General features: G+C 34.8%; 3 protein-coding genes across 3 annotated transcripts in view; 2 read left to right on the plus strand and 1 right to left on the minus strand.

The window, feature by feature from the left end:
* Positions 1 to 8,080: 8,080 nt before the first annotated feature.
* Positions 8,081 to 11,101, plus strand: LOC137393802 (agrin-like). Its single transcript, XM_068080497.1, has 5 exons — positions 8,081 to 8,186; positions 9,082 to 9,240; positions 9,505 to 9,723; positions 10,186 to 10,263; positions 11,044 to 11,101. The coding sequence occupies exons 1-5, from the start codon at positions 8,159 to 8,161 to the stop codon at positions 11,079 to 11,081; spliced, it is 522 nt and encodes a 173-aa protein (XP_067936598.1). The 5' UTR covers positions 8,081 to 8,158; the 3' UTR covers positions 11,082 to 11,101.
* LOC137393803 (ubiquitin-like-conjugating enzyme ATG10) lies at positions 10,192 to 15,775 on the minus strand. The gene is made up of 2 exons (XM_068080499.1): positions 15,660 to 15,775; positions 10,192 to 11,423 (listed from the first exon to the last, which is right to left on the minus strand). The coding sequence occupies exon 2, from the start codon at positions 11,395 to 11,397 to the stop codon at positions 10,759 to 10,761; it is 639 nt and encodes a 212-aa protein (XP_067936600.1). The 5' UTR covers positions 11,398 to 11,423; positions 15,660 to 15,775; the 3' UTR covers positions 10,192 to 10,758.
* A 157-nt stretch (positions 15,776 to 15,932) lies between these two features.
* Positions 15,933 to 26,302, plus strand: part of LOC137392805 (valine--tRNA ligase-like) — a 46,938-nt gene continuing 36,568 nt past the window's right edge. The window contains exons 1-7 of the mRNA XM_068079136.1: positions 15,933 to 15,965; positions 18,717 to 18,889; positions 19,039 to 19,105; positions 19,320 to 19,521; positions 19,839 to 20,003; positions 22,492 to 22,693; positions 22,817 to 22,925. Of these exons, the coding sequence (XP_067935237.1) occupies positions 18,794 to 18,889; positions 19,039 to 19,105; positions 19,320 to 19,521; positions 19,839 to 20,003; positions 22,492 to 22,693; positions 22,817 to 22,925 (841 nt within the window). The 5' untranslated portion in view covers positions 15,933 to 15,965; positions 18,717 to 18,793. The remainder of the gene's footprint in view (positions 15,966 to 18,716; positions 18,890 to 19,038; positions 19,106 to 19,319; positions 19,522 to 19,838; positions 20,004 to 22,491; positions 22,694 to 22,816; positions 22,926 to 26,302) is intronic.

A 26,302-nucleotide genomic window follows, 5' to 3' on the forward strand; every position in this document is an offset into this window, starting at 1 on the left:
TGTAGGCACTATCTGTATCCATCGCCACATACTGGAAGTCCTTTCTGTCGAAGTATCTAAAATAAAAAAATTTCAATCCTTAATTCTTGTTATCTTAGTATTATAATACTCTCATTTCAAAAATTTATCATTCAAATGTTTACCATTATACATATTTTTTCTAGAAGATACAAATGAGATTACTTACCTATCCATGAAGTCATAGTAGAACTCCAACATCCGAAGTTTAGCCAGTTGTAATATGGAGAATCCGATATGTACAGGTATATCCATCTTCATCTGAATAAATATATATATACAGTCTTATTAGATTCCTTTACATATATTACTCCAAGTAAATTTTTCATTATGATTCAATTATATCAATAAGATAATAAATATATACTACTAACCGAAGACTTGTGTTGAGTCAACTCATAGAAGCTTTCATCGATTTCCTCCAAAGATTCAAATCTGTGTGATCGTATTCTCAAGGATGCTTCATAATCTCCTTGAATATACTTGACATTTCGATGTTTTAATTTCTCAGTGATTGTTTTCCCGTACAATGAATTTCCAATGAGTTTATTGGTTGTGGCTATCAACTCTTGGTCAGGATCTTTGTCACCAGCTCTTCTAGCATTTGAGACAGATTCTCCAAATGACTTGAAAACTCTTCTAGGGGTGTATTCTATGAGTTGATATATTTTGGTTATAATCATCCCATGATTAAGATACCATTTTGCTAAAGTGGTGAGTAGTAAAATTTTTTGTCCAAACATACTCCCCACCAAAGTTCGTTGTTCTTGAGGTAGCATTCCTTCCTTTTCAGCAAATTCTTTCATACTTTCACTAAGATGATTTCTATTCAAAGATGTATTCTTGAAAATGGGGCTCATTTCTGAAAACTTTTCGTATAAGTTTTCAGGAACAGATATATCGCATTCAATGAATCCATATATCTCCCCTTTTATAATCTGCTGAATAATCTCATCCTTGGTGGCAAAGGAATTGGAAGGATAAAACTCTTCGTTGAAGATACTAATAAAGTTCTTAATCTCGGTGTTATCCTCAATCATCTTGTCCCATTCACACTCCCAAATTCTTACTAAACGATATCCAAGTTCTTTAACATATTCTTCCTTCTTTTTCGTTTCCTCCAGAACTTCACTCATGGGTCGATTCTTATATGGATGTATACTTATTCCTTTGGTCTTGTTACAGTTATGTCCATGCCAGAAACATCCATGAAATTGAAACACTGTATTCGATTCTTCACAATATCCATCAACAGGAAGATTATGTTGTCCAATTCTAAATTCTTTATCATTGTTTTCATGTAAGATTTGAATATTGTCCTTCCAAGTCAAAAATTGTAACCATCCAAGAGCAGCCTTGCTATTTTTTCGAGGATGAGTGTATGCAAATCCATTTTCGAATCGCCTTATTCTAGGGTTTCCAGTAGGCATTTCTTGCATCATACTCCACAAATATAATGCATTTGCATCAACTCCTAGAATAAGTTCACAAAGTTTGGATTCCTTTCCAAACTTTCTTTCTCGAATCAGTGTTTTCTTCGACTCATGAAGTCTGTGAAAAATAATGCTAGGTCCACCTACGATATTGTCCTTGATGGTAAAGTAAATATCTTTATCGTTTTCCTTGATCAGACAGACAGGTTGACAAGTTTTGAAATGATGTGATGAGATTGTTTGATGATGAGAACTCATAGGATGAGGAGGTGAATCTGAAAGTTTCAACATCCATTTTACCGCCAATCCAGGAAGTGAAATGGCGTCTTTCAACATATCGATTTCCATGGTTCTGTAAACTTTTTTTTGTTTTTCTACAACTTCAACAAATAGTACTACATCGAGATTGTTGTACCATACTAGAAAATCTTTTAACGTTTTCATCTTCTCTTGTTTCCAAATGTTTAAACAGATTTCATAATCAGCATCCGAAATATGTTCATCTCTCAAAGAACTGTAAAAGCATTCTTTAGGTGGTAGAAACGGTTGTTTCAACTTCTCAAGATCATCCATATATTCATAAGGATAGAATCCTTTTTGTTGAGAACATTTGAAAGCTTTGAGATACTTTGCATAGGAAAATCCTGGAGCAATGAAGTTGGAAATATCCAAGAATTTGAATCTTCTTGATTGAATACAGCTCATCTTGTTTGTTCTTTTCACTACAAAATCAAAATCTTCATCTTCTGTGTCTTGAAGACATCGAAGTAGAGGTCCTTTCATCACATTCAGGTCATAGTTTTGTGAATTAAATCCTAGAATCGGAATACATGAGATGAATTTGTCGAAACGTTCAAATAAATGACGAAATCCCTCTCTTGAATGGTATACTCGAGGATTGGAAAATTTGCAGAATTTAAATCTTTCTTCAACTTTTCCTTGCTTTTCAGCTTTTGCCTTCATCATCTGTCTAATGTAGTAAAGTTTTTTTTCAAGGATATCCCGGGCTTCATCAGCAATTTGGGAAATATACTGAACAAAAAAAGATATACAAGAATCAGTATCTCCCTCACTTACAAAACACTTTGGATCCTTAAATCCGGGTACATTTGAACAAACTGATATACTCATCAATTCGTGTCTCGATGTGAATGTAACCGAATTGGAATTTGGTGGAAGGTCGGATTTTGGAAGATAACACTCGATATCATAGGTGATTAAAAAAGGATAATAAGTATCTTCCTCAGCCACGGATATTCCTATCTCTCGTTTCAGTTGTTCGAAAATTGTAGGTGTTGCCTTAAACTTTCCTCCTTCGAAGATGAAGTTTGTTACTGTTTCTTGACTACATTTATGTCTCTTGAAATTTCCTCTTTTTGTAAAGCTCACTTCACAGGAAGGACAACTAAACCCTTTAGTATAAGCACTAACATCCTTGATGAAACTGAAATGAGAGTTCTGCAAATCGAGGAAGAGTTCCTTTCCCTCTTTTTGGGTCGATGTCCAGATGACTGTTGAGGTTTCATCAGCATTCAGAGATAATACGGTTATACGGATGTCAAAACACTTCTCAAGAGAAATTAAGTCTCCTAACTCAATTCCAGGAAAATTCTTCATCAGATCTTTGGAGGATGAGGAAGGAGAAGAAATGTGTTTCGAGTACTTTTGAAATAGCATCTTCACAAGTTGCTGTTTTGGTCTTTGTCTGGTGCAACTACATCGCTTTGAACACTCACACATCTCCTTCAATGCTAAACATCTGAAGAAACAGAGATTGTCTGTGTAAGGAGTGCAGCTCATAGTGATTACATGTCGATTGTTAAGAATGTGAGACGGAAGATCTGAAGCCATTCCTATTTGCCCCATTCCAATCAATTTATAGAAATAGAATGAAATATTGGTAATTACATTCAATTTCCAAGCTGTATTCGGGCGTTCTCGAATCGCTATAGCAGCAAGATCTTGTCTTGTCAATTCTTCAAAAAAATTCTGTAGTTCCTGTCTTGTTGTAATCAGTTTTGCTTTTTTGAAAATTGTAGCATTATTCGATGAAGCATGAAAATATCTTAATTCTCCTGAGGCTTTATGTTCAAGAATGCATCCCACACTACAATTTAATTTAGCTCTTGTTTGTAACCCATTCCAAGTTGTCAACATTTCGTTCCATATTCTTTCCGAATGGTTTGGAGTTGGAAGTTCTGCTTGAGGAATATTTCCATTCCATAAATTTACGTTTAACGTTTCAACAACTCTTCCTCGTCGTCTTTTTGTTTTCATAGCATTCCAATATCATCTTATTAACTCATCCCATGCCTCATCATCATTAACAGGAATGATATCCTGATTAACTTGTTCTCTTTCATTTTCGATAGGAACGATGGGCTCGACTCTATCATTAATACCAACTAAATTGTCATCATCAGCGTCCACTTCATTTTCGTTTCTTTCGATTTGATTTGTAGGTTGATCAGATAAATATCTATTTTCTTCGATTTCATTTGTATTTTCTTCTTCTGATACATCTGATTCATCGGATTCATCATCAGCAAGATTTCGAATAATAGGAGTTACTGTTATCTTAGATCGTCTAAGATCTCCTCTTCCAATTTGAGTTGAAGCAGAACGAAATGAAGAATGATGAGAAACAATCTTTACTTTTTCGAAAATGAAAGGGGGATTGGAAACTTGTATAATAATCGAGGCATCATCATCATCATCATATTCGTGATATTGTTCCGAAGAATCATTAGTTGATGTTGTAAACGATTCTGAACTTTCATTCGATTGGAGATGGATGTGTTTAACATGTCTTTTGAGGATTGATTTTTTGTTAAATGAAGTCGAACATTCTAAGCAGATATATTTATTAGCTGAAACGGATGATACACTTCTTTCCCTACTTCTACTTCTTTCTCTATTATCAATTGAAGTGGAAGGAGCAGAATTTTCCGATGAAATTAAATTATGCTCTCGTGAAAGCTTGAACATCTTTGAGGAAGATTTCCAGCTGCCAAGAATTAAAAATCTCATTTTACTATTCTCTCTACATTTATTCATTCATTAAAAATTTTTTCCACCAATTATTGTAAATCAACTCACCTCATCAGATTTGCTCCAGTCTCCTTCTGAATGGGAAGATGCCGGATACATTTCCTTGATGTATTCAAATTTCGGAAATATATAATCCAGTGAAACAGAGATAATCCAAAGTTCTGAGAGAAGATTATACATAGATATCCAAATTGTAGAATTAATCCAAACTTTTGTGAGATATATAATCCAGTTAGTTCGGAGAAATATAATCCAGTGAAACAGAGATAATCCAAAATTCTGAGAGAAGATTATACATAGATATCCAAATTGTAGAATTAATCCAAACTTTTGTGCGATATATAATCCAGTTAGTTCAGAGAAATATAATCCAAAGTTCTGAGAGAAGATTATACGTAGATATCCAAATTGTAGAATTAATCCAAACTTTTGTGAGATATATAATCCAGTTAGTTCGGAGAAATATAATCCAAAGTTCTGAGAGAAGATTATACGTAGATATCCAAATTGTAGAATTAATCCAAACTTTTGTGAGATATATAATCCAGTTAGGTAAAGAAATAGTTCGAAGATCTGAGAATTTCATGTATAATAACTCCAGGAAAAAAGTCTCGATAATGGTGAGCCCATCAAACTTAGCTGTATTTATACTAGTCAAGTTCAAGGAGGTGGAACCCGGACAAAAGTTATAAATCTCTTCTAATCCATCTTGTCTCACTCAACTTTCGTGAAAATTGAATTTCGCGAAAGTGAATTTCGCGAAATTGGATTTCGCGAAATTACACATTATATATATATTATATAGTCAACTTTCGCGAAATTGAATTTCGCGAAAAGTGATTTTCGCGAAATTGGATTTCACGAAATTATATATTATATAGTCAACTTTCGCGAAATTGAGTTTCGCGAAAAGTGAATTTCGCGAAATTGGATTTCGCGAAATTAAACATTATATATATTATATAGTCAACTTTCGCGAAATTGAATTTCACGAAATTGGATTTCGCGAAATTACACATTATATATTATATAGTCAACTTTCGCGAAATTGAATTTCGCGAAAGTGAATTTCGCGAAATTGGATTTCGCGAAATTATACATTATATATATTATATAGTCAACTTTCGCGAAATTGAATTTCGCGAAAAGTGAATTTCGCGAAAAGTGAATTTCGCGAAATCCAATTTCGCGAAATTACACATATATATTATATAGTCAACTTTCGCGAAATTCAATTTCGCGAAATTACACATTATATATATTATATAGTCAACTTTCGCGAAATTGAATTTCGCGATTTTCAATTTCGCGAAAAGTCTTCTGATATTATGGATGATGCAGCTAAATTTATCAAAACTCATTAATCATTTGATGAGGAGAATTGTATATAACCAGCAGAATTTTACTAATACGATATCAGTTCTTCATTCAAACTCAGAGAATTAACACACTACACAACTATGGAGGATAATACTCAATCTGGAGTAATAAAACCTGGATCGAATAGTTCAGTGAAGATGACGAAAAAGAGAATTTCACCTGTAACTCTTTCTAACACGACTCCTCCAACGAAGAAGAAGAAATCCAACCAAATCGAAACGAATTTGGAGCAAAGGGCAAAAGATGTGGCAGACAAGTTAAGAACATTAAGTAAGGATACTTTAATGGAGGCAAAATCACTGCAGAAAATGACAGACCTTTCAGTAGGATTGATTATGGAGGTGACAAAAACGGAAGAAGCTCATTCGATCCATGGAGCGTGCTGTATCATTCACTTCAACTATGTGGAAAATGGGATTACTAAATCTACTGCTGTATTTGCTCCAAAACGATTTCTAGATGAATCGCTGTCTTATCCAAGTATTATGGTATATCTTGGATTAAAACCTAAGAGTAATGGACAGGGAAGTTACCATGACTTAAGACGAGTAACAGAAGGAACCTCAACTCCCTTGGACATGGAACGCACTCTAGCCAATCTGAGATCGAAGAGACTTGAAAAACTTATACAACTTTTCGAGACTCGTCATCTCAAGGAGTTCAAAGCACCATCTATTTTCTGCTATCACAATGTTGGAACAAGTGAATACAAAGATGCTGAAGGCAAGGTGAATGTGGTACCAACTGTAGCATTTTCAACCAAAGTTGATGGAGAGGAAGTTCAAGGAACTTTAACGATGCCTTCGAGATATGCCCTTTCGTTGAAAGAAAATTATCCGGGTATCATTATATACAAGGGACTAGTAACATCTCACAATACTCGCGAATACTACGATTTAGTAGTCATGGGACATGAAGAAGCAAGCAGATTTTACGAGAGTTCACAATGCAAAAAGGAATCTGCTATCATAGATATTTCCGATGACGATGAGTGAATGATAAACAACTCGATACAAACTTCGTTATAAAGATTGTACATGAACATTTTCTTATGTATATATTCAATGTTTCATTTATACTATATTATCTTTATTGTGTCCTATCTACTTGAACATTTTCATATATTTCAAGTTAAACATAAACTATTTTATTTTTATTGAAACAAAATGATGATGGAAATAATGAATAATACATATAAATATATCTTTTAAAGTGAATAATTTTGTAATAAAACTGATCTTTCATTCAACATATTAATTTCTCCAACAAATTTCAATCTTACATACAAAAAATACAAAAAAAAACCGAAAATAAATTCCTTAAAATTCTTAACCATTCAAGAGCTTCAACATTACAAAATCATCAAATCTTCAAAAAATAACTTTGTACATAAACACTTTCTCATATATATTCAATGTTTCAAATATATAACAATCTCCGGAAAATCAACCCCTCGGTGTCCCAGATATTAACCCCCTCACTCATCCGGTAATCTCTCGCTCTCCTCGATAATCCGCGAGATCCACTCCGGAAAACCAACCAGCCCTCGATGTCCCAGATATTCACCCCCCACTAATCCACCGATAATCCGCGACGATTCGGCCGACTAATCCGCAACGATTCCCCCGACTAATCCCGCGATAATCCACATTTAATCGGATGACTCATCCCCCACTAATCGGATGACTCATCCACAGATAATCCGCCGATTACGCCGGGAGCGGATCCATACCCCCTCGAATTCAACCCCCTACTCTACACCACAATTTCCCCCCAAACCCCAACATCTCATTCAACTCCACGTAATTCAATCTACACCCCTAGCCAATTTAATTCGCAACCCCCTTTTTCTATCCCCCCGCTGGATCTGTCACTTTTTTGTGTAGATCTGCTCTCTACATACTACTAACAACCACAACTGACGGAAGTGTTAACAAATCTTATCAAAATAAAATTATTAGCCAAAACAATGGTGTGAAGTACTGTATGTTTTAAATAGCATTTGACACATGCCTCCTACCCAAGTGCTTAGTTATATTCATAATTCTAGGCTGATCTTGATTACACCGGTTAGGAGCATATGCTGTGCGCTGTCACTACGTCTACTCTCTGTGAGAGGTGACACCTGCTGATAAGCATGATGATGCAAGATCTTTCTACATCGCTCTGTTAGTAATCCTTTTGCTGATCATACATATTCTACGGATACCTGCTGACTGCATTTGCTATTTTACAAATTACTGACAGCGCTGGGTTATACCTCTGTTACTGGCAACATGTTAGCAAGGACTATTGTGATTACGAGTGAGTAGGTGATATAGAACATTCACATGGTGCAACCTGTTATGAATGAGTGAAAGTTTTCCTCATCATATGATGGGAACTCTAGGGGTATGACACGGGTATAATTTGTTTTTTTTTATGCCACACTTCTACGAGGGCGGTGAAGACAGCACGCTGAAGTCTAAACCGATTGTAGGATTTTTGGAGCTGTAGAAACAATATCCTATTGATAGGGTTGGAGATGAGTTAACAGGCTAGTTTTCCTTTAGCTTCTTTTTTGCTGAGTGTATTTTGTATACTGCACAGATTGAAGCATCCCTGTTGTCATCTCTACATATATAATACTACTATCATTATTGTGAGCGTAACAGGACTTATCTTAACTTGTACTAGCCTGTCTACTTGCTGCACTCACTCTAATGATTTTTACTTCATCTTCTGTATTTATCACTTGCTTACTATTCTCCTCAGCATTCACTGTCACGTTTATTACCAGAGCTGATTAAAGCTGCTGCTGTTTCTCATTTAGTTTTTTGAAGTTGTTTACTCCTGTGACATGCATTCTGTAGAGGTTTCATACCTCCCAAGTAACTGTATTTATCTGTTCCAGCAAACTAAACTTAACACAAGCTTTCTCAGAAATTAGCTGTAGCAAAACACTGCAAACAGCAGTGAAGTACAATCAAAGTGATAGAGTGCCCACATGGAGAACAGCGCATTAAAGCTGTACATGTATATGATTGAGAACACTGCCCTACTTGATAGTTGCAAAGGCGTTTTATCATCACAAAACTCAAGAGTGAAATCCTGCATCTAGCCAACTTTCATTTAGTACCTGCATGGTGGCAGTCGGATCGCAAAGCAGCAGTCAACAGGTAATACTGAGTGATTTTGAATTAGCTCTTGCTTTTTCTAGCTGTGCTGGTGAGCCTGACCCGGGCAGCTGATTGGAGACAAGTAAGTTGCGATAAGATTATAGGTATTGGTTTGAGTACCTATGGAAAGTTCTGTGACCTTGAGCCTGTCAGCGTAGTGTGTGCGCTGCGAGGAGGAGATCTCAGAAGCAAGGTCTTTGGTAGGTCAACTAATAAAGAATATCTGAATTATCATTGCTTATATTTTCACATGTCTACAACTAATGTATATCATTATTGTTTATAATTTACAGAAGGTTAATATTTGATGCAGGTCACACTTCCTATTACACGAGTAGCTCACAACTGATGTTACAGCTCAAAGCTTGGTGCCATCATTCCCAACCCATGGCTCTTGCTCAATATTTGAGCTAGGCACAAGTGACTCTCTGTTACTACCGAAAGGATTTGGTTGTATTTTACAGATAATGAATGCCATTTGAAAATAGCTAATTGTGAAGCTGAAGTTTTCAGAAAAGCAAACAAGTATCCTGCAGGCCAGATACCATCCTACGCACAAGATTATCAAAAAACGACTCAGACCAGCAAATGTGCAAACTATGACAAAGCCTATTGTGATGCTACACAATCGTGTGATGGAGCAAAACAAGAAAAAACCTGCGGCAGTGATGGAAAAACCTATAGTAAGTACTATGTAGAATGCTTCATAATGCTTCTACAACTAGTTTTTCAAGAAAATTAAATAAAAGAAATAGCTATTGTATTGGTCACCAATGAACTGCGCATACTGCTACACGTAACAACCAATCAGAGCACAGGTAGATCAGAGCGCAAGAACAACAAATCTCTTGTGCTGCATACATAGTTTGCTACAGCTTCTACCATGTATTGATATCTGGTTACAGCTCCTACCATCTATTGATATCTGGTTACAGCTCCTACCATCTATTGATAACTGGTTACAGCTCCTACCATCTATTGATATCTGGTTACAGCTCCTACCATCTATTGATATCTGGTTACAGCTCCTACCATCTATTGTTATCTGGTTACAGCTCCTACCATCTATTGATATCTGGTTACAGCTCCTACATTCTATTGATATCTGGTTACAGCTCCTACCATCTATTGATATCTGGTTACAGATCGCATCTGCGACTTGAACAGAGCCAGTTGTCTGGCGAAGAGAAGAGGAGAAAAACGGCTGTTCAGAGTAAAGAGTGGTTCGTGCAATCCAAATGGCGTTGTTGGTTAACTACCTGGACTGACTTATCGTCTTAATGGCAACTGTTTGTGCAACTGTAACCGTGTGATAACAAATACACATTGCCAATGATTTAGCTCTATCACAGCTTAGCCTTCATTTAGAACAGCCATGGAGACATGGTGTATGCGGGGCGTAATAGCATAAGAAGAATGAATGGCACCCAAATGAATGAGAACTCACCTCTCCTTTTTAGGTTGTATTATATTTCTGTAATCAGCCATTTTTTGGAAACCAAATAAAATGAATAACAAAATAGAAAAATGTAATATATATAGAAAATATCAATTGTATTGCGTGCCAGCATGTACAATTGTCAAGAGACAGCAGGTGAGTAGCTGTGACTACGAGAAATGTAGTAATACAATGCTAAAAAATGTCATACATTACAGGCTATCATATTTAGCAGTAAGTTAAAGATATGTTGTAATTAGGAGGCTGTTATAAACATAAATTAGGTGTCTATAGAGTGGAGTTGAAAGTAACGAATAGAAATGTCTAACCCAATGGCTGGAGCAACAGAGCTGAGCCACTTAATCAGATAGCAATCAGCCCTAGTCAGGTCGGATGTACCTTCCTCGTTTGAGCATTTGATGCTCATCATAGAGGCTGTCTTACATGGGTGAAGCATAAAAACAGGAGTTTGAAAAACTGGGTGTTCAACCTGAGTGACTGTACTCCACAGGTGCTCCATCATACAATCGCTATGATATGGTGAAAATATCTCTGATATTTCTAGATGGTTTAGCAACCGGCCATCTTGATGACAAGCATTGAAGTAAAGCACTGGAACAGAGTAGCTGTTACTGTAGATTATATAATATTTGATTGTTATCAAATCCTCTTGATTTATTGTAACGGTTTCATCAACTTCCTCCGACTGACAGGCTGGAGACAAAGTTGTGTCAACCAGCATATCAGACAATACATGTTTTTCTTTTGGCTTATAGCATCGTTTGACCAAAAACTGTATTTTCTGTCGGCAACAATTTGGCTGCTCTAAAAGATTCCATTGATCTCCAAGAAGTTTTGAGTTTTCAAAGAGTCTAATGGCTTGTGTGATAAACTGAGCATAAGTAATATGACCAGTCATCCCTTCAGTTGTAATATGGGGATAATCTAAAAAAGCATTAGAACAATACAGTCCTTAAAAGTTGAATGCATCCAAAAGCTTCTAAGCTCTTGAAAATTTTAAAAACGTGCTTGACCCAATAAAAGCTACATGCATTCAGTTAAAACTTTTAGGTGCAGCATTTGACAAGAAGTGTTTCAAAATGGTCGCTGCGGCAAGATTCGTTGCATTTGCATAAGCTGTTGTTTTCTAGACTTGTTATATAAATTTTGCTATCTAGATACTGTTGTTTAAATCTGGAAAGGTATAAATTTGCTATTTGATATTAGCTAGCACATATGGATACTTTAAAATTGGAGTTGTCTGCACTAAATCATGTATTTACAGCATTCATCAGCATACTCTGTGTAGGTTTAATGAGCATTGCATAAATATACTGAATGACAACAGAATCCTGGATTTTATACTTATATAGCCTCATTCCTGTGATCGAGGTTCATATAATGCCATTATCAAGCCTCATTCCTGTGATCGAGGTTCATATAATGCCATTATCAAGCCTCATTCCTGTGATCGAAGTTCGTATAATGCCATTATCAAGCCTACATATGATTACATACTTATTTAGGTTATGCAACTCAAAGTAAAATGATAATTGAATGGCTAATTTAGCATGATGACATTTTTTTGTGCAAAAGGTAAAATTTTTAATATCTAGATAATGCCGGTTTATAAAACTGCTGAAATTTTCGACTAAAAAACATACATAGCCATGAGGATAAGCTATTTTATCTGAATATGAGGTGAATAGGTATGCCATCGGAAATAAAACAATTTGTGCATCGAGGTAAAAGAACCATACAAACAATGTTATATACTATTGATAACTGCTACAGAAAAAGAGATTATAGCAAACATGAAAATGTCATAAAAAAGGCAAAAAATCAATTTATAATATAGCAAAAACCATGTTTAGAGATGCCATACTTTTCAAGTAATACAATTTCAGGTATTAAAAATTACATCAGGTGCTTGAGCCCCTAAATAGCTCAACAGAGCAACTCATGAACAATACAGAGAGATATAATGTTATAGGATATTAAACAATCACAAACATTATGAACTATCAAGCATGTAAATATTAGGGCAAAAAAGTGTTTGCTCGTATCACCAGCAGCATAGTAGTTTCGAGTTCATAGGTTTCATCTCATGATGACCTGTAGTTTCACTTGCTTAAAATATGAAAATTCTTTTCTAGTAGCAGTTGGCTCAATAGCCCAACGCTTTTTAGCTGAACATGTTACAGGTAGACATTGTATCTATTGACCTTTTGATTGCCTTGGTTGTACCCAACAGTGTGAGCTCTATAGTAATCGCCAGTTTTGATCCTTTATGCTCTACTTTAATGAAATATACATCTTCAGTTTAAATACTGTATTAACATAAACCTCCTTTACCAATCTACATGTAATACTACACTCATTTCTTGACAACTCTTACAATATGAATCCTTGAATAACAGCCATTATACTTTTGTCCAACGGCTTTCTGTTCTCTGAATGGTGTAATATTTCGCAGTGATTCAGCATAGGCCTATGTGAAATTTTGCAATTAAAGCTACATCAAACTTTATTGATACATGAACTGTTCCTTGCTGAACATTCAACATAAGCATTATTTTTCAGTGTATTGTGTTCCTTATCCTACAGATGGGCATGTAGTTTGATAGATCCACACAAAATCCAATTTACTTTTTAAAAACTGTCTTATCGTCGTACTTTCTGTCAGCCAAAGTATTAGAATACTCAAGGTTTCCACACCAGTGAAATACCATAGCTCAAAAGACTCTTTAGCTTCCTTAGTGATGGGTTCAAAGTGAACTTGACTCACTATCACAAACCATCTAGTCATGAACTAGTTGACCTTAACCTCACCTTATTGTAATAACGTATCAATAAAATACGCTTTTATGTTTTTTTCAGCCATATATGCCAATGTCTTGATAACCAAGTATATTTTGCTCTCCTTTTGTGTTTGAATTAGTGGCTATAAACTTATAACTAGTCACTTGAAATTAGAACACCATAGATCCGATGTTGATACATCCCTGGTTCACATACAGTCAAACCTTAATTTATGATCACTTCTACCTAGGAATTTGTCAAAACATAATGTCAAATTTAGGCATATATTTGACTTACAGAATAATTTCCAACATGTTGTATGTAAAATACAACAAATTGTGTGAAGTATCTCTAAACAATGCAGTTTTGTAAATGATCACTTACATACAAAGTTATTCACATAATTTGGTTTTACGGTGCTTCAGTAATATTATATACTAAGTCATACTTTTAATTTTTAGTTTGTAGGTAATGAATTTTAAAGTATACTAATGCAAGTGGTAGTAGTTGTAAAAAAGAAGACAAATCTTTTCTCAAAATTAAAACAACAAATGATATAAAAAACTTAAGAAAATATCTTCCAAAAAGTTTTAACTATCAAAAGGAAGAAAAAGGTGACTTGAAAAAAAAACTGGAAACGGGTGAAAGTGGAGAGACTGGTTATAATAATCAAAGACCAAATTAAAAATATACATGTGAGGACATGAAATATTATATAAACAGGCTTATATAAACAGGTTGGGTCAATCACCTTAGCTCTCTTAGTCTGCATTAGACTAGCTATGTATCGCTACCACAGGCTCTACCCTTGCAGTGTTCACATACTATATCATACTAAGGTACTCTGCAGTTTGCCTTGTTTTTAACACAATACCGATGCGATAATAATTAATTTTGTATTGATTATTGCTTTATGCAGTTTATCACGCATAACTTAGATTTTTACATTTATATTTTTGCATAGCTTGTATAATGTATGTTTTAATGCTAGATGTATTTACCTGAAACTATGGCGGATTAGAGTGCTCCAGGTTTGCATAAACCGAGTTAGATTTACAGACTCGAGTTTGTAAAAATAAGGTGCAATATACTGGTATTACGGTAGCAAAACGGTAAATCTGGTTACCATATATTAACAATGGTACACTGACAGGCACCCGTTAGCTAATAGAAATTAAACTATGTATGCATGTACTGTAAAATTAGAACTTATGGCGGATTAGAGTGTCCCGCGTTTGCAACCCGAGTTGATAAAACGAGTTACATTTAAAAACTTAAGTTTTTAAATATAACTCAGTTTATCAATTCGGTTTGCAAACCCGGGACACCCTAATCTGCCATAAGTTTTAATTTTACACTACATACATACATTGTTTAATTTCTATTAGCTATCGAGTGCCTTTTGGTGTACCATCGTTAATATAACCAGATCTACAGCTATGCTACCGTAATACCATTATATTACATCTTATTTTACAAACTCGCGTTTGTAAATATAACTCGGTTTATCAACTCGGGTTGCAAACCCGTGGCACTTTAAGGCTCCATATGAAACATTTCTCATTAAGTTTTTAGGCCATAAAATAAGTTGAACCATGTAGACTACAATGCATTTTTTGTTCCAACATATGACAGTCACGACATATGAAACAAATAGCAGAATAAATTTACTTTGTACATCGAGGTTTGACTGTACTGGCTCTGACATGTTCTAAGATCGACAAACATCCTCCAATAATATTTAGTTCTATGAGTTTCAACAAAAATTGGAAAAAACCAATGCCCAGACAAAACAAAGTCTTCGACAAAGCTGCATCGCTAACCACAAAAGCAAAAATGCCTTTATCGTAAACTCTAAAATAAAGCATCAAATGTTGCTACTAAAAATTTTTTCAAAAGGTTTCATTCATGATTCAACAGTCAAGTGATTGACATGGTCACATTATAAAATGCTTTAGGTCAAAGCTGTTGCAGAGCACTTTAATAATCGAATTAATAACCAGAATATTTGCTGGAAAAACGTGCCTGATGTAAGGTTGGCGCAACAAAAATGTTTAGGCTGCTAAAAGTATAAAAATCAAAGAGGCTGATTATGTTTTGATAGATAAAATAGATGTGCTTTTCTTCTGTTTTTGACAAAGCCTCTCAAACTTCACTTTCCTTTAAATCACATACAAACTGGTCTTAGGCTTTTACATTTACATTAAAATAGGGTTGACAGTTCAGGTAAACAACTTTATTAGTCTAGCATCAATAAGCTTTATGCAATGTTTACAGATTTGGTAGAACAAATTCAGTTCTTTTAATTAGCGTAAAAAGACAAAACTACAGCTTGAACTATGCGTTAGCTGATAAAAATGAATGAAAAAGGTCAAATACCTGTGATTTGTGAGCACGTATAATAGAACAGTGAAACATGGAATCGCTACAAAATGTTCAGTTCAATGAAATAGATATTCATTGGCTAAAAGCAATGTTGCCTGCAAATAACTTTTTGCAAGAATAAATCACACATATAAGAAATAATAACCAATGGGGTCGCTACACACTAAGCCGATGCCGTGTGCGCTGCTAGGCTAGCTCGCGTTACCTTTCCCGGGAATTTGGTTCGCTATGTGCTGGACGTAATTTTACTAACAGGCGTGGGTTGTTCGTGAGTAATGAAGCGGCTCACTTGCAAATATAGTATGTATAAGATTGATTGTTTTAATATTTTCAACGTCAAACATTGAACTCCATAGATGCCACTTGTAAATAATCTAAATATGTATATATCATTTGCTCTTTGCTCATGATCTACAAAAACTTACAATTGGATTCGGAGCACGCTAGTCTTTTCTTCAGAATGATCACACTGAGAACTCAATATATTTGGTATATGAGTTTTATATTTCGATATCAAACCGTTAATATTTGCTACTAGAAAAATTCCAATAAAACTTTGAATGTTCAACAAACTCCTTACAAGCTTTTTATTGGCTTTTATTTCAAGTTTCGTTTTATTCCCAGTCAATCGCTCACTCCTGTGTACCAAATTCCTACAATGTTAACTGTTCCTACAACAATCTCGATATGAACTTATACATATATAACATGTCTTCTTTACAAAGCTTGTAGGCTGACTTGATATCAGATTTAATCTGCATAAGTCAGCAAATAAGCACAGATCAATATTTACACACGCAAACCGCCTCAAAGTTTCTAAGGTCAAACAACTGTGACTAAACAGGCTGCTTTTTGAACTTACCAGCGATCAGAAACTTTGTAGCAAACTTTCCGCACACTGCTTCTACTTCAAGTTAGGAGACCTACCAAAGGGGTAATCTGTGTTCTGATTCTTAAACCAGTGCATGAGATTATCCTCACCTAAAACACTAGCATCATCAAAAGTCAGCTTTTGAATTGGAATTACTTTGACCTTCTCTCAATGGAGTGAGAGTCTACCTTTGTCACTTCTGTAAGAGGTGGCTGAATCAGTATTGAATACGTCAGTTTCTACTGGTTCTTCTTGTCCTTCTCCTTGACCTCAACCTCCTCTCAACCTCATCCCTAAAAAGCGACTATGTCAACATTCACCAGCATGTTTCTTTTCCATACACCCAGTAAGCTGCCTGTTACATTGGCATTGACTTTTCCCATTCACTAAGCTTTCATTGAAAAGCTTTGTGAATATATCAAGTTACAACCAGTTTGCCTTTTTAGATAAATCCAATTTTCTTGGTTCTAGTGCTTGGAATGACTGACAATTGCTCCTTTTTCCATTATCTTCTATAGCAATTTCTGTGCCATCACCTGGCTTGCCATCACTCTCATTTGCGATGCTACATGTAACCAATTTAATGCCGGAGCCAAGTATCTTGCCACCACACTCTAGCCACTCAGCACCATTATTACACGATTCTCGTGTCGAGAAATTAAATAGGAGATGCAGAAGTGGATCTCTTTTTATCTCTGACTCACATCTTGATGGCCACCTACCTATTTTAGCACTTTAGAGCACTACCATACATTGCAATTTAGAGTTTACTACTTGTATGTTTTTCTCAATGAAACCAGTGCCTGAACTCATCAGTGGTAATGCCAATTCTGATGCTTCACTTATCTTTTCATCAAACTCAAGCTGGTTGGAACACAGTTGTGTTCTTAGCTATTGCCAGCAAATCTAGTTTTTTGTTTCCCTGATACCCAACAAATTCTGTTCTAACCCTTCAAGCACATACGTAGTAGTCTGTAATGATGTATATGCCTTCTCCTTGGCGATTCCAACTATACCTGGTGTATTGAAAAAAGGAATCTTCAGATTTAATAAACGTGACATTAACACTGTTCTCTAGTGGAGAACAGCTCTTTATGAAGAATTAATGCTAAAATTTCAATCACTTATGAGATTTTCTCAGATTGTAAGAATTCTTTACCCTGGCAAGTTGAAATCAATATCTTTCTATCAATTCCTCTCTAACATTTGACATCACCCTTAAGGCCGGTTCACACTATTTCGGCGTTGATGCCACAATCCATCATTTATTTTACGTCATCAATCCGTTTGCACATGCACTCGTTTGCGCAAAGGCCGCCATATTTGTAGAAAACGATCGTCATTCTCTTATTTAATAGTGTTTTTTGGTGTCATTTTGATATTATAATAAAAAAAAATTGCAAACAAAAGCATCGTTCGCAAAAATTAATTGCAGAAGCTTCATGTTTGCAATGACAAAAGTTGCCTACAAAGATGGCAGGCAACGATAGAATGGCGTCACAGAAAAATGAACGATACTTCGGTGATCGTCGATGATAACCATGTTCACACTATCACATACCCATCTGCGTTTGCATCAAGAAGTACTCTGTGACGTAATGTTTTCATTTATCTTTTTAATTTTTTGCGAAGAAACCTCTTTTTTTCTTGTGCTAGAATCAAAAACTTGTTCCGCAGCAACTATCATAAACGGATATGAATAAATCACTTTATCAGTGACCGCGGATTACCATCGTCGAAATGGTTCACATTTGAAAGGCAGTCATTGATGCTCGACGAAGTATCAGGAATGTTTGACAGCTGCAAACTTTCTGACGTGTTCCGAAGCATCGCCATGTCTGGCGATGCTTTGTTGATGCCATCAATTCATGGTTCACATAATCGACGATGAACGCTAAAAGGGAAATGCTGATAAACAGCGATATAACGTGAACCGGCCTTTAGTTGCAGCCAGAATTTTCCCAAACCTAACTTTTTAATTCTTGAAGCAGATAGAGACTATTGATCAGCCAGAACAGTTTCAGCACAACCGTCTTCATAGACATTTGGCTTTTAGCATTGCAAAATGCTCTCCATTAACAAGATTTATGTTCATTAAATCTTTTAGTGTTGTTTCATCTCAGGCTCTTCAAATCACTTTTTAGTATTAGATTATAGCTTGTTAATTGCTTTTTTTGCAGATTTTGTTCACCCAAGTTGATAGTTATATTCTAAATTTCTCAAAACTCGGCTCGCTTGGGCTAACTATCTCTCAGACATGGTTTATTTTTCCCAAGCGCTTGCTGGTATGCATACGTTTCTGTGCAACAAATGCCTTAGAAGATGCCTCTCCACAACATCACCTCTATACAAGGTATTTATTACAGTCAGCTACTCAGAATATTCAGAAACCTAAATCTTTAGCTGTTGCAATGTATTATGTTCGCGAGGATCTTCTTAATCAGTGACCAGCTCATTTGGGTTATATTCCAAAATGTGTAAATATTAAGGTCATATTTACAGAAGGCCAAGATTCAAAAGCAGCCGATGGCAAGTTATGATGCAGTTACCAAACCTGGAGATAAAAAAGGCATGTTCAGCTGAGTGTCATAGAGTTTACTGAGACTACTGCAGCATGTTTTCATAAGCTGACATTATTTTATGTACCTCAGTCTTGATGTTTTTGAATGAATTTCTGATTGGGTGAAATGGGAAATGTAGTTAAAAGGCTACAATGTAGATACATGTACGTTCTTAGATACATGTACATGTGTATAACTAACTGGCTAATCTCGTCGTTACAGATGTCACATTGCCTCTACCCAAGTCATACAGCTCACGATTTACTGAAGCAGCCTGGTACGATTGGTGGGTTAAGCAAGGGTATTTCAAGCCTACAGATGCTAAGGATAAGTTTGTCATGATTTTGCCACCACCAAATGTAACTGGAAAACTACACATAGGTCATGCATTTACTAGTGCGATTCAAGATGCTCTAGTGAGATGGTGAGTGCACGCTTTTCTATGTCAACTCTATGATCTTAGATTTCTCTTCCAAAAATAATTTTGTAATTAAATTTTATTAGTTTCCACATGTCAGTGTTACATGATTATATAAGTCAGTGAAACAGAGTATATAAGTCAACGTTACATTGAGTGTACAAGTTAAGGTTATATTGTATGCCTTAGTCAACGATACTTTGAGTTGTCAATAATGAATCAAATTTATCGATCGTCAAGTATAGATGACTAATCACATATTGTGTGTTAATACCATACTAAAATGTATGGAGTCTCATGGCTGGTCTCATGTCATTTTGAAGGAATCGTATGCGAGGACTTTCAACTCTATGGATACCTGGTCTAGACCATGCTGGCATTGCCACGCAGGTGGTGGTAGAGAAAAAACTATGGAGGGAGGAAAGGCTAACTAGACATGACATTGGAAAGGAAGCATTTGTTAAACTTATCTGGCAATGGAAACTTGAGTAAGTCTCACCTAATGCAATCCTACACTTGCTGCCGTATATGTAAAAGACCCGAGGCAGAGTTGAGATAGTTGGTTGTCTGATGGGTCATAGCACTGCTACAGAGACGATCAATCTCTATCTATTATCTTGTATAAAGGGCTGACATTTATGTATGTAAAAATTTGAAGTTAGCGGTGGGAAATACTACAAGGAAACTGTAAAGTTTGTCATGCCCATGTATGGTTCAACTAGTACCTACAGTAATACCTACAGCAATACCTACAGTAGTACCTACAGCAGTACCTACAGCAGTACTTACAGTAGTACCTACAGCAGTACCTACGGCAGTACCTACAGTAGTATCTACAGCAGTACTTACAGTAGTACCTACAGCAGTACCTACAGTAGTACATACAGTAGTACCTACAACAGTACCTACAGTAGTACCTACAGCAATACCTACAGTAGTCCCTACAGCAACATTTACAGTAGTACCTACATAGACTTAGTAGTGCCAATGTTTTTCATCTGTACATAACTTATCTTCCTTTTGCTTGAATTCTTACTTTATTAATTTACTTATGGGCATAACATTGCTTTCAAGTTGTGCCCAATTTAGTTATATGTTAGTAAACTCACTGCATTAGTGCTCTTACAATCTAATAGCTAAAACAACAGGTAGTGAGTGTTCCCTAAAACAACGCAGCTCAAAACTGGAGAGTTGTCAGAGTATTGAGAAGACAACTTGTAATACAATAATTGAACATTGCTTATATCGATATGTGATACTAAATTGATGGGCTGAGCTTAGATGTACAGTACAAGTGATAATCCGTTTCGAGAACGTTTACGTTCTAAGAATTTTACGTTATATGAACAGTAAATTATTTGTAAATTGCTTAATCCGTTCTAAGATTTTCCAAGACCTTTTCTCTGGCCCTTCAAAAAGGAAAAAATAGACTTATTACCCTATACATTGTTTTCTCTCCCGACTGAGAAAGAGAAAGCGATATTTTTAAGCTTCACTATGGGACTCATTATTCAACTTAACACTCTACATAAATCCAAACTTTAAGCTTAAATTTTAATTAAAAATTAAAACTTACACCCACTAAAACTTTACATATATTCTTTATTAAGCGGAATTAATGTAAAAGAAGGTTTACATTATAGGAGTGACTACTGTATAGATAAACATAGCTGCAGACTTGCTACCTGGTCACTGTTTGCCTGAACATATCAACATGCAGGTGGCATTAATGTGCTATTGGATTTGTCATATCTATATATTAGGAGTTGCATTTCACATTAAATAAAGGAGAACACGACTGCTATAATTCACAAAGTTATTGGAGATTTCTTAGTAAACACCATGACACTATCAGTATTATATTTGTCTTGACCGAGTTGAAATTCTCAAAAAGACGGTTAATTTTATAGGGTATCAAAAAATAGCTCCTTGTTATAAGCTTGTACTAGTTCCACCAATCGATTTGTAAGTTTTATTAATATTAAAGGAACGGTTTCTGTGTTCTCTGCTTGGTCTGACATATCATTTTTCTTCACTACAACTAGCTACTCCGCTTTCCATAGAACGAGCCTGTCATAGCCAAGTTGACATATTTACTGCTCTTGTCTAGGACTGCCTTCATTTTAGCTAATATGTTTGTACATAGTTAATTTAATGCACGCAATAAATTTGGAGCATCTACAACATGATTTGATCTCTAAAAATTATCATAATCCAGTATTGTAGTAGCCAACTAAACTTTGTTTTTTGCCAGGTAGTTGCATGCACAAAAGGACTTGGCCAGTATCAGTCATGGACTTGACTTTTGTATTAGTCTATAACATAATTGATTTTATATCTTGCAATATTCGTCAAATATTTAACTGTAATCTTACTCTGCTTAGAATAACTACCATATTTATTATGTTGCTTGAACGCTCTATTCTTTTCGAGTCATTCAATAGACCCGAACATGAATCTATTAATATAATTATATGTATATTTGCAAAGAGGCTTCTTTTTACGACTTGTTAGCAAATAAATTGTGAAAATATATTAATATTGCTCTTTTCTCACCAACCTCCAATCAGGCGATCGCTTATCAGAGTACAGACTAATCGGCATTGTTATATTGGTAGAGAGAGCAGTTAAAGGAAGGATGTTTTTCTTATCACTACCAGTGGCCTTGTGGATTTTGAATCCAAACCTTTTATTCGCAGGTTGGGCACTGTCAACAATAAGTCAATGGCTGCTCCATTAATGACAAAAATTTACAACTATGTAGTACGATGTTTTTGATTTTATCAACAGTCTATAAATAGAAGAAATCAATGTGTAACAAAGTTCAGCATGTCATTCACAGCTAATTGAGTTGCTACAAGCTTTTCTTGCCAATGTTTTTTGCTTGTGGTTAAGGTACTCTTCTATAGTCAGTCCCTGGGCCTTGTTTTGGCATTATACATGTATAGCATTATAAGTTATCCATATTGTTGTTAGTCGGGCAGAAGAAATTACATCTCAGCTAAAACGATTGGGACTAAGTCTAGACTGGAGTCGCGCCATATTCACAATGGATGATAAAATAAAAGAGGCAGTCACAACTGCCTTCTGCGATCTGCACAATCAAGGCCTGATTACAAGGAAAACTCGCCTAGTCAACTGGTCTTGCCAGCTAAAGTCTGCCATCGCCGATATAGAGGTGATTTATCTGATATATTTGTGCTTCTCATATTCCGTTTATAGCTTTGTTCAGTTGGATTTATTTAGCTGAATTGATCCTTTTCAGTATCAAAAGGTTGTGCAATTTATACCGATGCTTTAGGTAGATGTTAAAGAAATTGATGGGCCTACACCATTTGATGTACCTGGTTACAAGCACAAGATCACTCTTGGGTATTTAACTTCCTTTGCATACCCCATATATGATTCTGGTTAGTACATTCCCATATTATTCTAAGATTCTATAATATATTATAAAATAAATATAAGAGGGATGCCTTCCATGCTATAGTGTACCATAAAATACATTATGTGAGAGATACTTTCGATTCCATAATATACCATAAAATACATTATGTGGGAGATACTTTCCATTCTATAATATACCATAAAATACATTATGTGAGAGATACTTTCCATTCCATAATATACCATAAAATACATTATGTGGGAGATACTTTCCATTCTATAATATACCATAAAATACATTATGTGAGAGATACTTTCCATTCTATAATATACCATAAAATACATTATGTGAGAGATACTTTCCATTCTATAATATACCATAAAATACATTATGTGAGAGATACTTTCCATGCTATAATATACCATAAAATACATTATGTGAGAGGTACTTTCCATGCTACAGTATAATGCACCATAAAATACATTATGTGAGAGATGTTATCCATCGCAGTGGAGATCCTACAGTTTTAATGTTCAGCCATGCAAGTTCATCTGAAGAATCGTTCTGTATTGCTTGTATTCTTCAACTAAATTCTCAATGCCATATTAAGGTAAATAACAATGATCAAGCATCGTTAGATTTTGGAGCATTGTTTACACCTGTACCATTGTAAAGCATGCAATAGTGGAATGAAATTTGTTTCATGTGTCCTTTAGTTATTGAAGCACCATAATTGAAGGCTAAAGTTTTTAATGATGGCAAATTTTGAGAGTTGAAGCTGTAACCATGTGACCATCATTCTTGTTGGTAGTTAGAGATTTATCACTTTACTAGATGATTGTCCAGCGTTGCACGGGTAATAAAAAAGGTTTTGCACAGAAAAATTACCTTTAATCAACACATACAACATTTGCCATTTTAACTTTTAAATGAAGGTGTCTGTTTATTTCTGTGTATTGTGTTTATTTCTGTATATTGTATTTATTTCTATGTATTGTGTTTATTTCTGTGTAGTGCCTACTGTACCTGCTGCAGTGCTTACTACAGATCTGTACTGATTGCAATAGTTTTGTTGGCAATGTGAGTTTAAGCATTTTTCTTCACTTATGTATTTATGTGTTTAAACCAGTTTGCAGCAGATTTTTAATTCTTAAAACTTTACCGATATAAGCAGACAGACAGAATACAGACAAACATTGAGATTTTAATATATAGATATAATATAACAACATATACAATACAATACATATATGATATACAACATTTACAATGTTCAACTTTTAAATGAAAGTGTTTGTTTATTTCTGTGTGTATCCGGCCAATGCATAATTTCAATATTCGAAAGTTCGAGGCATAGCTAAAATAGATTGTTGAAAAATATTCCTTCTAAACATATATAATAAAGTGTTTGTCATTTGTAGTTTGTTATTTACATATTTGATTTTTCATATTTGGCCATGGGATGGCCTATAGGGTGGGGGGTTCCCCAGTAGGAACATATATCAACCACTAAAATTTCATATAATGTGTAATATCTAAAGAACTTGCTTGTTGTACACGAAGTTCATTATAGGAAAATGAACATACAAATCTTTTTAAACTTCATATCAGGAGAAAAGTGTTTTGAACAGTTCAAATAAATTTAGAGAAATAAATTTAGACCAGTTCAAGTGAATTTAATAGAAAATGTGTTCAAATTTAGACATTTGAACACATTTACTATTTATCTTGTAAAGATGCTCAAACGTGAAATAGTTAGCAAGTAATGGCTAGATAATGTATGATTTGTTACAATGAAAAATGATTTGATACTGATACAATTAAAACAAACTGATGGAACAAAATAAAAATTATGAATATGTTGAATTAATAATAATGATGAGTACATAGAAGTGTGTATGGAAAAAATTAGTATTTAGTAAATTAGTATATTAGTAAGTTTAACAAGTGAGTTACTGTGAGTAGCATTTGCTTTGCAATCCTTATTGATAACAGTTTAGTGCTTCTTATAGCAAATAAGCTTAGAAAATCACTTTGTCTCCTTGGTCATAGAGTTACCAACTATAAACAACATAGTTTTTGGAAAAGCAATTTATAATGAACTATTCAATCTTGGAGACTATTCACCTCTTGTATTTTATCAATTTAGCTGCGCACACTTTAGCCCGAAACCTTTCGCATTTGTCTCTGAAAATAATTTGTCGCTTTAATTCATTATCAATGTATCAGATGATCTGGTTGTTTTCATTTTACTATAACAATTAGTCTCTTTCTCACGTTTACCAATAAATTGTTGATCACCTATGGATAATTAAAGATATTTGAGCATGAGATTTCAAATGTCATAACTATGAACTTATAATATCACAATGAAACCTTCAAGTTCTTAGTTTTAACTGTGAGAACATACATGTATGTTGATGTTAACTGTGAGAACATACATGTATGTTGGTGTTAACTGTGAGAACATACATGTATGTTGGTGTTAACTGTGAGAACATACATGTATGTTGGTGTTAACTGTGAGAACATACATGTATGTTGGTGTTAACTAATGCATTTGGTCAAATTACTCATACTAAGGTGAACAAGGATTTGTTGATGATAAAAGTTGTAATCAGCCATTGTTAGTAACCACAAATACATGTACAACCCGCTGACACCTTCAGCTAACTTCATAAGGATCTGAGTGCTGTACCAGTTATCCAAGTCTGTACTAGTTAAGTCACTTTAAAGCAATAGTAGTTAAAGGTGGACAACACTTTTATGTATCCAGCTGTTAGCAGGAACATTATTTCTATCACTAGACTTCGATAGAGGGTATATTATTTATAAATTGTTTATGCAAGCCTTAAATGTTAAAACGTTTGGTCTACAAGGTTTGCCTTTAGCGCCAAGGACAAGTTAAATGTATTTCCTGTACTGGTGCTCGCAAGTTAGTCCCAGTTAATACTGTAAAAGAGATCAACTAGGACATTGAGTTCATGATTGATGACTAGAAAATCAAGTATAGAAGTATAGCCTTTCACATTTACACATTTTTGACACATGAACATTAATGTTAAAGTAGTGTTACCTATCATTAATACAATGGGAATGCACCAGGTTGATAAAATGAAAAAACATTTTATTAAGTGACCTATAAAACCCGATTAGACAATTTACATCGATTTGCATTTTGACTTATAAATAGAAAAGATTTGTAGAGCAAAGTGAATAATAATCAATGACTTAAGAATGGAGGGAACACCTTGAGTGGTGCAGTGCTAAACTTTATTCTCCTTTAGGGTTAACAATTGGCTAGGCTTAGCATCTTATTATTATTAGTAATATGTATTTTTATTGTTATATTATTCATGTGCCAAGCATTAATCGTGGTTATATCAGACCTTGCAGTAT

This window comes from Watersipora subatra, chromosome 4 (assembly GCF_963576615.1).
Source record: "Watersipora subatra chromosome 4, tzWatSuba1.1, whole genome shotgun sequence".
Taxonomy (NCBI): Eukaryota; Metazoa; Bryozoa; class Gymnolaemata; order Cheilostomatida; family Watersiporidae; genus Watersipora; species Watersipora subatra.